The sequence below is a fragment of the Xiphophorus hellerii genome, chromosome 15 (assembly GCF_003331165.1).
Source record: "Xiphophorus hellerii strain 12219 chromosome 15, Xiphophorus_hellerii-4.1, whole genome shotgun sequence".
Classification (NCBI taxonomy): Eukaryota; Metazoa; Chordata; class Actinopteri; order Cyprinodontiformes; family Poeciliidae; genus Xiphophorus; species Xiphophorus hellerii.
This window is the reverse complement of record NC_045686.1, coordinates 23,743,767-23,760,688: the sequence shown is the minus strand read 5'-3', so window position 1 is coordinate 23,760,688 and position 16,922 is coordinate 23,743,767. Positions and strand designations below refer to the sequence as shown.

The 16,922-nt window shown below is 39.1% G+C and overlaps 1 protein-coding gene across 1 annotated transcript in view; it reads left to right on the top strand.

Moving 5' to 3' along the window:
* Nucleotides 1-16,922, top strand: part of cdk19 (cyclin dependent kinase 19) — a 55,848-nt gene that overhangs the window by 19,018 nt on the left and 19,908 nt on the right. The window contains exons 3-4 of the mRNA XM_032586118.1: nucleotides 6,895-7,005; nucleotides 7,262-7,402. Of these exons, the coding sequence (XP_032442009.1) occupies nucleotides 6,895-7,005; nucleotides 7,262-7,402 (252 nt within the window). The remainder of the gene's footprint in view (nucleotides 1-6,894; nucleotides 7,006-7,261; nucleotides 7,403-16,922) is intronic.

The following is a 16,922-nucleotide window of genomic DNA, read 5'->3' as shown; positions in this document are numbered from 1 at the left end:
TGGAAAAACTTTTATAAAGATGGAGATTTAACAGATCACTACGATTCTTGTGAATTGTAGTAATTTCAGAAAGTTGAAATTGCTACACATAACCTTTCCCAAAAAGGCAGGATTTTAACATAGTTAATATCTAAAGTAATAATAATAAAAAAAACATTTTCATGTACCTTCTTGTAATAGTGTCCTTAATACCAATCAAATCCTGTCCTGAGGAGCTGTCAAAGTGCAAAAGAAGAATTCCATATTGGTCATTACAGTTACACAATCTGTTTACACAAATCCTAAAGAACGTCTCAAAATGGTTCTTGCAAAGAAACCCTCAAAAATCTTGCTTTCGTCTTGCAGGTTCCACTTTCAAGGGATGTTGTGAAATAGGAAGTTAAATTAGAATGGGATCGAGAGGATTGGTCAAAATTCAGCAGGAAGGAAGTGGAAAATGAGAAGGTGATTGGTCAGATTTGGGGAAAAGTTGCATTGACTGATGAAAATTGCAAGTCTTTGCAAAATTTGCGAATGATGAATTAATGAACTTCCTGACTTCTACCTGTCTGCCATCGTTTGATGACCAGGATTGAACTGGCATGTCTGTAACTGACGTGTAACCTGTGTGTGTGACCAGCCATTGTTCCATACAGGGAAAGAAAAATCTGAATTTTCCTTAAAGTACTATATAGCTGAAAGCCTTCCAGTTTTTAGTCATTGTTCTGGAAGTCTCGTCACCAGCTCTCCCCTCTGCTCCATCTCCACCCCGCTTCATTCTCAGTTTGACCTTCATGAATTGAAACAATGTTCATGAATATTGTAATTCCCGAGGCATTTCCATGTTTACTCACAATGGCTTTTGTTTTGCAAAAGCCCTGGCCTCACAAATGCAGTCTTTTACCTCCGGGCCCCCAGAAGCACGTGGCAGATGCGGAGGAAACCTTGACGCACATGATTGACGGGTTTGTTTTTCCTCACCTTGTTCTAGGTTAGGAGACGTCTCCAGTCAGCCCACAGTTTAAAAGAACTTATCCTTTTAAATTGTGCAGCATTTGGTGGCCTTTAACCTCAGCGGTAGAAACATAGAAGGGTGAGGTTTTATCTTTACTGCCCCCAGGCTAATAAGCTGTGTTTGTTCTGGCCTATGTTGACAATTCTTCCTAGAAGCACGTGGACTGCTGTGCAAATAGGACTACAGTTTAATGTTAAAAGCGGCGGTTATAAAGCCCTAAAAGACGGTTACCATGGAGCAAATGGCTACTAAAACCCATGATTTACACTTCTCTAAGAAGATCAAGTTCGGTAAACCATTAAAGAATTCACTGCTTCAGTAAAAACAGCATAATACAATAATTCATGCGTTTAATCTGTCAGTAATACGTATTACTGCATTCCTTCTGCCCAGTCCCACACTATTATACTTGGAGCGGCAGCCTGTAGATTAGCCAGCGGTTTGTATGCAATAATAACACCAAATGTCTGCTGCTAAACTAGCCGCCGCTGTGTTCAGGGAAGAGAGCTGGCTTTTCCCTGCACTGTCTGTCCATAACCAGCGGTTGGCACGGAGCTCTCTGCAGCATTCATCGATCTGCTGCTCGCCAGCAGCATGAGAGCAGCCATTAATCAGTCCACAGCAGCTGGCTGATGCAGGACAGCATGTTTTCTTTCTCTCCAGTTGCTCCGTCAGTGTGATGCAAATCCGGTTTGGTGCGGCAATAAACTGGCATTTTTGCAGCCTTGCTTGTTGTGAGTTTCCCATTTCGACTGCAGAAAGTTTGCTCATGCTATGTGATTCATTAAAGTTCTTCATGGATAATATATGACTTCCTGTCCAATATCAGCTAAAAGGTTCAATCTTGCAGGAGCATAAGGGAAGGAATAGAGCAAATAAATGATCTGAATCGATCTCAAACTCTAGTTTGTTTTCCTAGAAAGTCGAGGCAAATGAACTAGAGTTTCAGTCAAGTTTATTTGTATAAAACATTTCAGCAACATTTCAGCATCTTTAACATGTTAAATAATACCCTAAACATCGTACAGTACCCAATTATGAAACAAGCACTAAACATTACATTTTGTCAAATGCCATCTTCAAAATCAACAGTAACTAGTGGTTGTACCGGCCAATTGGTGGCGGTACTTTCATTGCAGCGTCAGAATGGAGGTTTTGTATCAAATCTGCTGCCTTGAAGGTTGTACAGAATGATGTCCCCGCTAACCTGCTAGCTTTATAACTAGACTGGTCAAAAACAAAGAAACAGCAGTCTCTTACTTGACTGTGTATATTCTGCATGTGTATTTGCAGACATAAATATTCCATTGTGTTATTCAAGTGACATTGGCAAAATATCCACCATCTTCCATGTATTATTTTTTTTAAGCTCCATTAAAAAGAGACAAAATATACGTGTTTCTAATACTATGTTCAGTCTTCCACCCCATTGAAGTTGTTGTATCTCTGTAAAAACTGGACAGAGCAGCCAGCAGTGTGTTCCCAGCGTGTCCTCCATCCCTCCACATTTAAAATGGCCTAAATGGTCTTTGTTTAATAGTGCGTGAAAGCGAGTCACAAGATTTTCTGCACATGGAAAATTTTCCCACCCGGCTTGCTGCGGCTGAGGCTGGATTACAGCCGTATGATTATAGCCTGCAGCGGTGTTGTGTTGGTTTGCTGTAATGTTACACCAGCAGAGTCCACACAATAAATATTCTACATGTAAATCCCAGCGTTTATATATGTGAGGTCATTTCAGAAAATCAGTTCAGCCGCTGTTTCTCTGTGGTTGTCTGTGATGTTACACCAAGAGGCGGGACCTTTTTGAAACTGCATTGAGCTTGTAATAATGGGACAACAAACCAGCACCACTGTGTTTAGATGGTTAAAGTTTAAACTGTGAACCACATCTTTATTTTTTTTTAATCTCCTCCTCTATATTTTTTATTGTGCCACTGATGAGCACTGTTTTTATTGCTGTACAGTACATTGTTGTTGTCGGGTATACAGGTAGGCTCAAAATGATTAATGTATGGATGTATGTTTTATGTTTTTGTTGAGGTCTTTATGTGCTACTGGATACTTGAATTTCCCTGTGATTTTATGACTATCTGTTGATTAATTGTTTGATTGATAATCAACCATCAGAGATGTTGGCATCTTATTCAGGCATTGGAGCGACAAGCCCCGCCTACTTGGGAATGTCTACATATGCTGTGTTTTGGGGAAATTGCAGAAGATTCACCATCATTCAACGCGCTGGAAAAGTCTTCTTACCATCACCATAATCTTGATTCTCTTTCCCAATAAAGTCGGTACTCTGGCTCAGCCACTCCAAACATTGCTTAAATTATTGTTGCGATAACTCGCTGATTGCATTGTCTGCTTACCCCTGATGAACTTACAGACTTCCGTCTGATGATGATGAGTCTTGTGCGTGACAGTGCCTTCGGCAATTGAAGTCACAGTTCTGCTTTCGTACAGCAAGTTTCCCTCAGGGGTACTAGTGGTGGCAGTCTGATGGACTAACCCATGGACTTGGTGCCACAATGCTCCATTATAGCCTTTGGATTATCGCTGTAATCAAACACTAACCCCACTTCCACAGCCAGAGGCTGAATCAAACAGCTTGTGTACAATTCCACCATTATTTTCCTGGACTTACCCATCCTAACCCCTTCTATTTTTAAACCTGGCTATAAAGTGAAGAGCAAACGATTAAATAACTCGTTTTTGGGGGTTTAACAGCAAGATTCCCTGTTTTTACTCCCTCAAAACTCAGCTGACACACTCAAAAGAAATCTTACTGACTTACAAATAGAAGTGAGTAAAATGATTATTCATCAGCGCATTTCAAACATTTTTTTCCCAATTAAATATCGGTTGTGAAAACCTAGTGAATCGATTATTGCCACGGTGAGCAACACTATGGAGAGCCGTGCGTAATGTACGGCGACGCTTGAGATTTCTTTGCAGAGCGTTTCACTTTCCTACATTTCCCACAGTAGGACAAAGAGGGGCACCAAATTTGATTTGCACCTAGCGTCCATTGTACACCTGTCAGTGTCAAATTCTTCTTGAGTTGAGCTAGTTGGTATATATTACCACCACCTACTGGTGAGGAGTGTGAGTCAGAATGGCAGTATCAGTTTTCACAAAGAGAATTATTTACGTTTACATAAACTTCAATTTTCATACAATACTGTCATGTTCTAACTGTCATATGTTATTGATCTACTGTTTTATTTTCAGATATTTTACCACAAAATTTTTTTAATGCATACACTGTTAAAGTAATGTATACCACCATGGTCGTTTATATGGGCAGGAAAAATTATTTTAAAAAAGTAATACATCAAAATCTCTGATAAAAATTCTGAGTTTGATATATTTTAGGGACATTTTTGCTTTTGTTTGTTTGTAAAGCTTGGGAAAGAAGACAACGAGAGCTGCGTCCTGGTTGAGTTTAAAGATGCAATGTTATTTGTGTGTAGCTGGTGATTTGTATGAGGCCATTTTGTTTTGTATGCTTTCTATGTAGAGTGTCTTATAAGCTCACCACAGATATACTACCATGTCCTTCTTCGATAAATATTTTTTCTATCAAAATGAAATGCACCATATTTCAAAAATAAGTACTGATATTGAAGTCTGCATATATATAAAGACATGTAAGAAAATCTGTGGATTCTTGGGCATTCTTTGCGCCCTCTGTGGCAGTTTTACTGTTAGACTCCTTGAAGCTTCTGCTACTGAATAATTCATCCACATGACAGGATTCATTTCTGTTGGAGCTCCCCTCTAGCTGAGCCAGCTTTGCAGTAATGGAGGCTTGTCGGAAGGCAGTGATTGATTCTGGACGGACTGTTATGGGTCAGAGAATGACGCAGCGTAAGTGGGAATTGTTCAGATCAGTGAACCATTACAAAAGGTGCAGCACAGAGTTTAGAATGCAGTTATTTAGCTCTGTCACTGCATACTGTCACTGTCACTGTTTACGTCCAATAAGCTGCTGTTACAGCTCCACACTCAGCAGCTCTCTGTCATGTTGGCATGCTGTTGGGTCGGTGGTTTTGAGTTTGTCATCTAAGTAACACTTTCAGAAGTCCAATAAACCTGCCACAATAAGCAATTAAGCAAGTAATTGTATAATAAATATAACGAAGCTCAATATTTCTATTCTTCATAATTTGTTCTATTTATGGTTTCGGTTGTGTTTGTTTTTTATTTCCTTTAATTTCTTCCTTTCTTGTTTTTGTTTGTTGTGGGTTTTTTAAAAAAGTTTTAAATGTCTTCCAGTTTCACTGAGGAGTGTTCTGTACAAAATTAGTGTTTATTAGACTTTCAGAGTTTGAACTGGCATTATTATGCCCTTATCTTGAAAATGGTCTCAAAACAACATTATCATTTATTGAAATCATTTCTGGGACATTTTATGGTCAAGTGAAATGTGTTATTGTGACACAGGCATAGGTGTTCATTTGTTGCAAGATTTAAAAGTGTATTTTACATGTTCTACTGAAAATGTATTGTTTTGTAGCATTTCGTCATAAGGCGGTACTCCCACATGCTGTATTACATTTCCAAATGTTGATATAAATCTCAGTGTAGTGTCTCTTCCAGCAGTGCACATCTAGAGACTGAAACTTTCTGCCCATTGTTCTGAGCTCAAGTTCCGCCAGATTGAATGGAGAACATACTGTATGTAAACTACAATTTTTTTTAGTTTTGCCATTGATTCTTTATGGGATTCAGGTCTGTACTTTAACTGGGCTGTTCATACACATGAAAATAATTTGATGTAAACCATTCCACCATATCTCTGGAAGATAAACCTCTACCTCAGTTAATTTTTGCAACTTCTAACAGTCAAAGCAGAAAAGCTTCCTCCCAGCATGATGCTGCCAACGCCGTGTTTTGCTTTTGGTGTGTTCAAGAGGTTTACTTCTTCACATAGTAATTTGCATGTAGTTCAGAAAGTTGAGGTTTTATATTTTTGCTCTACATTACACTTCTTAACCTTGTCTCTGACCCTTTTATTTAGGGGTATCAGATCAAACACACCTTATAAATCTGCATTTTCAAACAGTGCATCCTGTTTTATGTAATGTGATTAAATGGAGGGAGAATGTTCTGGGTGTGTGAATAAATCTTGTTTACCAGCATCTTGTTATGAGAAAATACTATTTAAAATTTGAGCCAAACTTTTCAGACTGTGTGGTAAAGGACTTGTGACATTATGGAGGACAGGAAGCAGACAGTCCTCATGAGGTGAGAGGAACAGGTGCAAATCCGGATCCTGGTGGTTGTTCTGCTGCCTGGACGCCTTGTTATTAACTTACACTTTAACTGAGGGAGCAAAGAATGGGACACAATGTTTCACACCTGTCATCACCTCAGCAAAAGTCTGAACTTTAATATTTGATTCAATTCATCTAGTCTGAATAGAAAAATATACTGGAGAGCAGAGGTTATTGCATATAAACATGGATATATAGAAATCACTCTGTGTGTGTGTGTGGGTGCGCGCACGTGGGCGTGTGTGTGTGTGTGTGTAAATCATCTTTTGGAAAGAAAGAGGTGACGATTCTTTTTTTTCCCCAAAATCATTTTTGGCAAAACGAGAGATTAAATGAGTGATGAGTCGATTCAGAAACTCCAGGTTGTTTTATAAACAACCAACACGACAACCAACAGTGAGCAGCAGCAAGGTGGAGAAGAAAAAACAAAACCCGGAAGCACACATGACAATCAACTTAAAGGGACAGCTTAAAGGGAAGGTGATTGGGTCATGGCGGACACCTGGGTTACAAATGACTTTGGGCATTATTTTAGGAAGGTGACAATATTACACTTTCAAAGGGTATGACTTATTTTCTCTCATATTTCCTCATATATTTCTTCTGTGTGTCTTCCAGCTGTTACGAGAACTGAAGCACCCGAACGTTATTGCCCTTCAGAAAGTGTTTCTGTCCCACAGCGACAGGAAGGTGTGGCTCCTGTTCGACTACGCCGAACATGATCTGTGGGTGAGTCTTTGTGCACCACTGCTGCAACATGCAACTGTGTTGATGACGGCCAAATCCACACTCTTTGTACAGAAACAGTCATTTGATTCTATTTTTGTCTACAATAAAAAAATATTTATTTTGTTTTATCTCTAGATGTTTGAAAGATAAAGCGTTTTGTCTGTCACAGTAAATCGCTCCAGTGACATCCACAGACAGAGTGGGGGATGTGAAGCCTTGGGAACTCAAACCGTCTCAAACTTTGTTTACTTTGCAGCACATCATTAAGTTCCACCGCGCCTCCAAAGCCAACAAGAAGCCCATGCAGCTCCCCCGAGGGATGGTGAAATCTCTCCTGTACCAGATCCTGGATGGGATCCATTACCTCCACACCAACTGGGTGCTCCACAGGGATCTGGTAAGCAGCTAACTTTACTGCTCCAGTTTGCCTATATTAACACACACCACCCATGGCACACACTTCATCCTGGAGCCATTTCCATGTGATTAAGCAAGTAGATCTTTATCCATGGCTTTTCTAAGAGATTGGTGACAACTTACTGTGTAGATATATTCTTCATTTATAGAAATGAAAAGCAATTATTTTAAAAACGAGCTTTTAGTTGCTTTTTGTAAAGCTAAAGTCCTGGTTCTGCAGCTGAGAAGTTTAATTCATTTTTAGTTTTCAACAACCAGCAGGCTTTGGTCACATGACCTGCAAAAGACATACAGTTTTTGAAGTTTGGAAGTATATACCGCTGGTTGGCCATTCAAATCTTATAAGTAAGAAGTAAGATGTTGTACAGTGGATGGGAGCCAGTGGAGCTGGATGAGGAGCAGTGTGACATGAGAAAACTCTCCAATGGCCATCAGTTATCCTCCATTAGCCTAAACCAGCGCTGCTGTCTCTGGATTAATGCTGAAACTAAAGGACCGAGTGTCTCTCCAGTTTGTCACACTGAATCAGCGCAGTCAGCAGAGATGTGTTTGTCCTACTGTGCAGGTGTTGTTATGTCCCAGCGTGTTCTATTATTATAAATGAGATAGTGCGAAGGAGTGGGATTGTTGTGTGTGAGGAGCAGAACGCCCTGAACTCAACCATCTAATCTGACTGCAGCACACCATTAGTTACTGTGAAATTCTTCTCTTCTTTCTTTTCCCACATAACGTCTTTTGTTGTTGTTGACGGGAAGTTACATTCTCTGAGACTCAGACAGAAGCAACAACAATCCGTCAGGAGGAATCTGAAACTATCGTGTGTGTGAGCTGTGAGTTGAGATTCATTTGTTCACAAGCTGAATTGTTGCATAAGGGTTTGTTGATCTGGACTGATGAGTGTAAATGTTATTGAGTAGTTAGCAGGAGTGTTCCAATGCTTCAGCTGGCAGATGAATGCAATGAAAATGAAATGTTGGGGTTAGAATTAGAAAACATTCCACAAACAGATTTCTCCAGAAGAGTGTCTCAAAAATTTCAAGTTTGACTAGTTGAAGGACTTCAGATCTTGGACTAGGAGGAATGTGTGGGCAGATTCTTGAGAAACAGAAGCCCAGCCCTTTTAGGCAATCTGCTTCAAGACCTTGGGAGAAAATAACATTTTCTGTGATCCCCTTTGGCACGCTTGAAAACTACTTTACACATGCTCACTAGGGTTGCACCAATAAATTGGCCAGCCAATAAATTGACCCAGATTTCCTTAATTTTGGGAGATTGTTGATCGGCCGATACTTCCATTTGAAGACGGTCTTAATCAGTTTTTATCTGCATCAGTAAAGGTCTAAAAATACTGTCTTGCTCTGCTGTGATAGAGGTTTTACTGATAGATAGATCTCTGCACGTTTGCAGTTAACAATAGTCACCCCACTGTTACCAACTCAGAAACGTTCTTGTTATATTTAGCAACATTTCAGACAAAAAAATGAGTATCGGCCAAAATCAGAATCAAAAAGTCAGGCTTTTTAAACATTTATAATTGGGGATCGGCCAAAAAACTACTATCGGTGCAGCCCTAATGCTTACTGTCGGTTTCCCTGCCGAAAGCTACAGAGACTGAGAGGAAAGGGTAAATAAAGTGTGGCAGAAAAAACATGGCCTGCAAGTGTTTCCTGAAAATCTTTATTCTAGCGCTACTTTAACGCCAACCATGGTGTACAAGTTTCTGGCATAGCTCACAAAAATATTGTGGACAAAAAACTACAAAAACATGATAGTGATGGATTCAACTACCCTGAGTTCCAACAATTTGAATAAAATAAAATAAAAGGAGTTCAAGAATCTTGACAAATGTTTCCAGTTTCAGTGCTGATCTACTGGCACCTCTGTTATTATTACCCTCATCTGGTAGATATCCTTTAGCTAGTAATCTAAAGAAACTAAATAAAAATGCACAAAGAAGAACAAAATGTAAGAATAAACTAAGAAACTAAATTCAAAGGAATAAAACTATATAGCAATAATTAATACAGAGTGCGGAACAGAATATGGCAAAACCTGGACTGAGGTACAACATAGTAGATCATTATAATAAAAAATCTAAAGGAAATCAATATAATTTATTTATTTTTTCAGATAAAGGGTAAGATGATATGTTCCATGAGTTTGTTGAGGCCAGATTTAATACTGCAAAAAAAAACAACAACATTATATCATAACAGTAACTTCTTTATGATTTTAAGCAGCTTCAATTTTATGTCTTTATTTGTTCAACATTATTTTTCATGTCGACTTTAAAGCTATAAGACTTGAAGATCCAGTAACTAATATTACTAGACTCACTCATGTTTGTATTCAAAAATATTGTGGTAGTATCACAAAATATATTAAAAGGTTGTAAATTAAATGAAGAATTTCTGTACATACCCTGATTTTCTTGTTCAAAATGTTTCTCATTGTAGATCTGATATAAAATATTGTCTGAATGTGTTTTTTCAGTGCTTGGTGAGATTCAGATATGAAATGTTTGTGCAGCTCTTAATATTTGTAGACATTAGGATGAGTCCGATGTCTTTAAAACAACAAATTTAAGATGTAAGCTGTAAACCTGCTCAAAGCAGCTCCATATCTGACAGTCAGCTCATTGATCTAAGTGTGTTACATAAGCAGCAGAACCAACAACCAGACACATCAGTGTTCTTGCAGCTTCTTAGCAAACAGATCTGTCACATTAGATTAAAACAACAGGACTGGTCCAATTTGCTTTCGCTGCATCTCACATGTGACTGTATGCTGCAGACTCCCACAGCCCATCTGGATGTCAGCTCCCACGCTTCCATCTCCTTCTACAGCTGCCTCTCACAAAAAAGGCTAGTGTTGTCTTTCTATAATAAAAACTAAGCAAACAGAGCAGATTATATGGGAGAACTTTAACTTGATTGGTGACGTCGCTGATTTGATGTCAGATGGCCAGAACAGAGGCTGTCTTTCCGTAATTCCCAGCAGACTGATATTACACTTTGTGAGTTAAAACAGCTGAGCTGTCAGTTGTGGATAAGTGGAGTTCAGAGGTCAGAAGTTCAGGTCTTGGCATATAGATCTGTTTCTGTCAACTTTAAATCAGATTTTGTGTGTGTATCAGAAATCCATGATGATTGTTTTCTAAAATGCCTCATTGCTGCTAAACAAGCCTACACCATCATTAACCCTCCTCCATAAGTTACTGGTGTAATTAGAAAGAGTTGCTACTATTTTGAATATTTTACTATAGTTCAGTTGTTCTCTTTGTTTGATGGTGGAATCATATTTAATGGCATTTTGACTCTTCCCAATTTGATGGCCATCTATAGTTTCTTAGATTATACTCACTGGCAACTGTATTAAGCACACCGTACTATTAGTTCTGCCTTAATGCTTTGACATAGAGCCAAAGTGATATCTGAAACATTCCTCAAACTTTTTTATCCATGTTCACATGGTAATGTGAATACTGGACACCCATGATGTGAATGTACTGCTCCTCCACATCCCAAAGGTTCTCTGTTGGACTGAGATCTGGAATCTTTGAAGGATGGAGTAAAGTCAGCTCACTGCCATGTCTAGGTCCTAGTTCACACGGCAAGATGTTTCTACCGATTTTTCTAACAATTTTCTCCTTTCGACAATCTTAAGGACGCCTTGATTATCATAATTCTAATCATAAACATTACTTCCACTAACACTAAGGCGCTATACCAACATGGTATTTAGCAGAAACTAAAGCTAAAGTGCTACCTGTGCCATTGTACTTCAGCAAGTGATTCTTTGGATGCATTATTTTTCTTTATAGTTCCAGTTTTACAGTTGAGTATTGCTAGCTCCTTTGCTTATTTTGCCAAGTTGACCACAATGGGTCTTCGATCAGAAAGCACTCAGGACATCAGTAGATTTTAAACTGTTTACTCTTTTACAGTGATGCATTCTGGGTACAGAATCAACGTCAGTTTTCTAGAACCTGTGGAGAGGAAACAGAACTGCTGCGTAAACAGTCTTCAGCCACTAGAGGCGTGAAAATAAACATTTAATCACTTTCAGAATTCTTAATAGTCGATTTCCAAAACTTCAGCACAGATCTGGAACTTTCTTCAGCTGAAAGTTTACAAAACAACCAAGTAGATTAGCACCTTAGAATTTATCCGCAAAAATTAATTCAAGGAAAGCTAAATGTGCTAAATGTTCTCAAAGTTAGCAAATTGCTAATGCGCTAAATGAAAAATTGGCTCCACTGTTAGCTGTAAGCTCTGTTGTAGCCACAGTTTACTGTTTGTAGTCGACAGATGTGTCCCCTGGTGTAGTCTTCTGCTTCTGTAGCCCATCTGCTTCAAACCTTGTGCAGTCAGAGAAGGCATTTTCATAACTTGGTTGTAACAGGTGGTTATTTTAGGTACTGTTGTGGTTATTTGTCATCTGGAACCAGTCAGCCCATTCTCCTCCGACATCAACAAGACATTTTCATCTAAACAACCGCTCCTGACTGAATATCGTAGACATTTCAGACCATTCTCTGCAGACCCATCCGATGGTTATGTGAAAAAATTTCATTAGATCAGCTGTTTCTGAAACGCTCAGACCAGCCTGACTGGCACCAACAGCAACACTACTGCTACACCTAGAGAGTTGCTGGCAATGGATTGGCTGATTTACTCTTTGTACTAAGAAGAAATTGAGAAGTGTACCTAATAAAATGGCTGATGAGTGCTTTTTTTTTTGTCTTAACTGGACTGAACCATGGTTTGGACTTTGTCTTTATGTGTAAACCTTAAAAACTCACAGTGACAATAGGAAGAGCCATGGCTAAACTGAAATTGCAGTTCGTCAGTAAAAAACGAGCTGACTCTTAGTCTTTTGATATCCAGCCGGTGGGTTAATCAAGTCATCTGCAGATTCTAAAATTAACACAAATTAATCTTTTTTTTCACCCTTCAGACTAATGTTTAGAATTAATTGTAGTTTATTCTTTACATTCAGGTGTTATGTTCTATACTCTCCAGATAGATGTGTGTAGTCCATCAGTGGATATGACTTAAATAGCTTTATCAGACTTTTTAGCTGCGTTTATATTGACCATATAAATGCGCAATTTGACTGGTGCAAACCATGAAGACGACAGGAAGTATTTAGAGGATGATGGTATAGCAATTTTTTAATGACTTGCTGTGTGAACAAAGTTATTCACATGTGATTTTATTTGTGTTTCTTATTTAATGAAAACACACAACTACAAAATTATGTTTTTTCAACATTAGTGGAATATTTGCAAAGTTTTGCACTCATTTGTTATAGAAAGGCAGCTACTGACATGCTCAATCTCTGCCTCAGGCACAGACCTGATCAGAACTGGAACAGAACCAGTGTCGGCGAACAGTCGACACTGGTTCAAGCTTTTAGAGTAATTAGCTGTCTGGAGCGGTGTTTCCAAATAAACAACGATATTATGGTTTGTTTTGACTGTAGACAGGTCACTGTCGTCATAAAGCTGCCATGTGGGAACATTAGCTCATGCTGAAGCTGTGGGTCCTCCATGTGACCGGGTGCCAAGATCCTCGCTGGTACCGGTCCTGATTTGGTCCTAGAGTTTGCTGCAGCTGCACAAGGGCCGTGAACATGTGGTCCTGCACAGGGGTATGTTGGCATTCAGCCACACCATTGTGACTCTGTTTTGTTTCAGAGTCAGCTGCACCAAACCTGTGACCATCTACTGTAAGGCACATGTACCGTCATGCTGCTCGATGGTAATTGGAAGCCTTTCCAGTGTTCAGATCCTCAGTACTGTGATATCTTCAAACAACTTCATTTGCTGATGTTTTTTAGTTGAAAAGGCTAGATCAGAAAATCAGGAAAGTATCACAGAAAATATGTGCGATGATAAGATGCTTGTTTCACAAGTTTATCTTTTACAGCCGTGCAGTAGCAGAGTTAAATTACAGAAGATAACAGATATGACTCTTCCTGCTGCTCCTGCAACACATGAAATAGAAGCTGCAGCGACTGCAGTGGAAAATTAGAGCTACAAATGAAAACTGTGCTGCAGTGTGTCTGGAGTCATGCGCTACTGCAACACTTCTCTGCTGTAGAAAAACACCCATATTGTACTTGGATTATATACAATAATTTACACTGTACCATAGATTAAAATAGATTGAACAGAAGCTCACTCTGAAGGGATAAAAGTGAAACCTCATTGGGTCTGAATTCTCCCACAGCAGCATTGTTGTTGTTTTGCTCTCTGGAGGTCACACCGGTCTTATCGGTGCACCAACACTTCCGTCCTCCCACAACTATTTTCTGTGCAGCCAGATAAAACTGTGATGCATTGCCCTTAGTCTTGTTATTGTAATGTTTCATTGCCAGGGCTTCCTGCCATTGTAGCAGGTTCAAGCTCTGATTTGCGTAATTCTTTAGCTCTCATTGTAGACCAGACTATCGTGCATCTTGCAGGTGCTCGCCTCTTGTTTAGTTTTCTCTGAGTGTAAGCAACAAGGAAAGAAAAGTGAGTGGCTGTTGACGCCTAGTGGAAAACAACCTCAAGGCCCGTATCAGAAATCCTCTGAGGAGTTGGAGGATAGCAGCGACACTGCAGCCGTATAGTCTCCAGCTCTCTATGTCTCCATGGGGAGCAGTGCTTCTACCACCACTTCCTTCACGGCTGCAGTACTTGGGCTGTTACATAAGCTTCAGTTTGTGCTGCTGTGTAGTTTTCTCTGGCTGTCTGGGAACAGGCATGTGTTCTGCAGTGCAGTGCTGCACAGTGCCCATCCCCCTATTTGTTTGTCCCCCAACTGCCTCCTTTCTTGCCCCCGCCAGCTGTTCGGTGTGGCTTGGGGGTTATGTAAGTGCATCCAGGCCATGCGGAGCCGACTATTCCACATTGACTTAGCAGGTGACCCAGCTTACGGTCTTTTGCTTTACAAACCATCACAACTCACCTGGATGACTGGAGTAAGACAGAGTGTCACTGAAAAATGATGCATCTGTGAGATGGTAAAGTTTAGACCGATATAGTAACCCATCTATGACTTAAAATATTATAATTTTTTTTAGAGTAAAATCACAATCATAGTTTTCATTTTAAACTTGATAACCTTAGAAATGTCATTGCAGAGGGCACCAGGACATCTGGCAACCAAACAATCCAAAGACGTTGCATGTGATTACCATCCGTTGTTTACCAACTGCGTCGGAATTTGGTTATCCATTTTCTTCCTCCATGCTTCATGATAATCTGTGAATCTAAGATAATACTAAAAATACTAATAATCTGTGCTCAGCCTGTTAGTATTCAGAAAAAAATGTTTGTTAAATAATTCCAAAAATAAGCCAGACTGCGTTCAGTTGATGCCAACCCGAACTTTTGCCATTCCAAGTCAAGTGAATCTTTGTCGATGCAGACAGAGCATCTGCACAGTATATTTTGAGGTTAAGTAATCAGTATTTGCAAATTAGTACTTGAATCAAAAGCAGTGGTGAATGTATGTAGTAAATATGGCGTCCCAATATTCCAAAGTGTTTGGCATAGTACTTTTTTTCCCCCAAAAAATCTTTGACTTAGCCAGTGATCACATTACACATTTTATTTTATTGACTTCCACAAAGATGATGCTGGAGCACATCTACTAAAGACAGTGTGTCTTCATACGCCATGCCAACAGAAGACAGAGAGCAGGGGTAAACATTAAATCACATAGGTAGTAAAACATTGTTCCCTTCCCTTTAAACAATCTAATCACTGATGGAATGTCATTGCTAACCGACAGGTGTCATGCTCTATCTGATTGGACACAGAATTTCCTTCATTCTGTGTCCAATCAGATAAAGCAGAATCAATGGTGGGTCTTACAAAGGAGACATGAGCAAACTAAATATAGCTAAAGAAAGAAAAAGTAAAAATATAACTGGTCTCCTAGATATAACACAAAACTGCAGGGCACGAAAATCTATTATCCAAGTACTAACTGGAACAAACCCCCTCGAAAATGACCATTTGAGGCTAATGTGTTCATGCAAAGCAGGAAGGGGAAAACTACCTGATACATTTGCTTTATAGACTTTTGTGTTTTCTGTTTATCAGTTGTTTTAGTGAGCTTCTGGCTCCTGGTTGGCCTATTTGTGAAGACAAAGATGTAGATGGCTTTGTGAAAAGTGGCCATGTCCCTTAAGGACTGAGTTTCTGTGTCCCCGCAGGGACAGAGAAGGGTTTCCCTCAGCTCCTGATCCATTTCTAAAGCTGACCAACTGGAAATAATGAACCTCCCTGGATATGTTCAAAACAAAATGTCTGTTTTGGTTCATTTTTTAAAAATTTGTTTGTCAACCCATTTCATAGGTTTTAACTTGATTTAAATGCAAGATCAATTATGTAATTAGTTTTTATGTGTTGTTTTATTCAGCTTACTGTCCACATGATCTGATTTGTTCCGTTCTGTGTTAGTTAAAGAGACCCATCAGGTCATTTACAGATCACAGAATACGTGGGGAACGCCAAAGATGAGCCGGTGAGCTTGAACTTGTCAGCTCTTTTCAGAGATGCTCCTCTTTGTGTTTTCTGATCGCAGCAGGTCATGTGGTGGGCGTGAATAATAGGCCTCCTTATTAGTGCCGTCTCTATAGCAACACAGCGTGTTTGCCAGGCAGGTCGGTGTCTGGGAAGTCAGTGGGTTCATGTACGTGCAGACATCCTGGGAGCTTCAGCGGATTCTAGTGATCTATAGTGTCTGATATAGATGCAGATACCGCGTCCTCCTTTAGCAGTGGTTATCTAAAACATATAGACTGGATCCTTTTGTGACTCTTTGAACTCACTTTACTTATGAGTTTAATGGTGAAATTTGACCTTCAGACATTTACTGTTAGGAACTCTATTAAAAAGCATAGAAAATATTTTTCCTTCCCGCCATAAATGATAATTTATTTTAGTATGTTAGCTTAAACATAGTATTTTGCTTTTCATTCATTCATAGTTAATGTTCTGAAAAGTTTTTTTTCCTATATGCCCATTGAGCAAAATGTAATCATTTTTCAAGTCTTGAAAAGTACAGAAATACTTTTTTATACAAAATTTTATGTATTTTGGCGTCTTTTAATAGAATTAAAAACAATTACTTATGAAAACAAAGTGGAGATTTGAGAAATCTCTGTATTTGGATTTGTATATGTATGTGGGGAAAGTGGAGATTTAGAATCCCACGCATTACAGTCTAACAAATAATTTGCCATTATATTCACGTAAATGTTTGACATGATTCGCAATCAACATCGTTTTGTGTTTTGGTAACTTTATATTTTAATATGCTATTTAAAATTCACCACACAAATTCCTGACAGGAAGTTGTGGTTGTTTTGAAGCAATCTGATTGGTTGACATAGGTTTTAGCTCCCTATGGGTTTGGCATGTTTAAAACAATACTACGGAATGGTTGGTGTGGGTTCAAGCAGATAAAAACTCTTCTGAAACCTATCCCATGTGTACC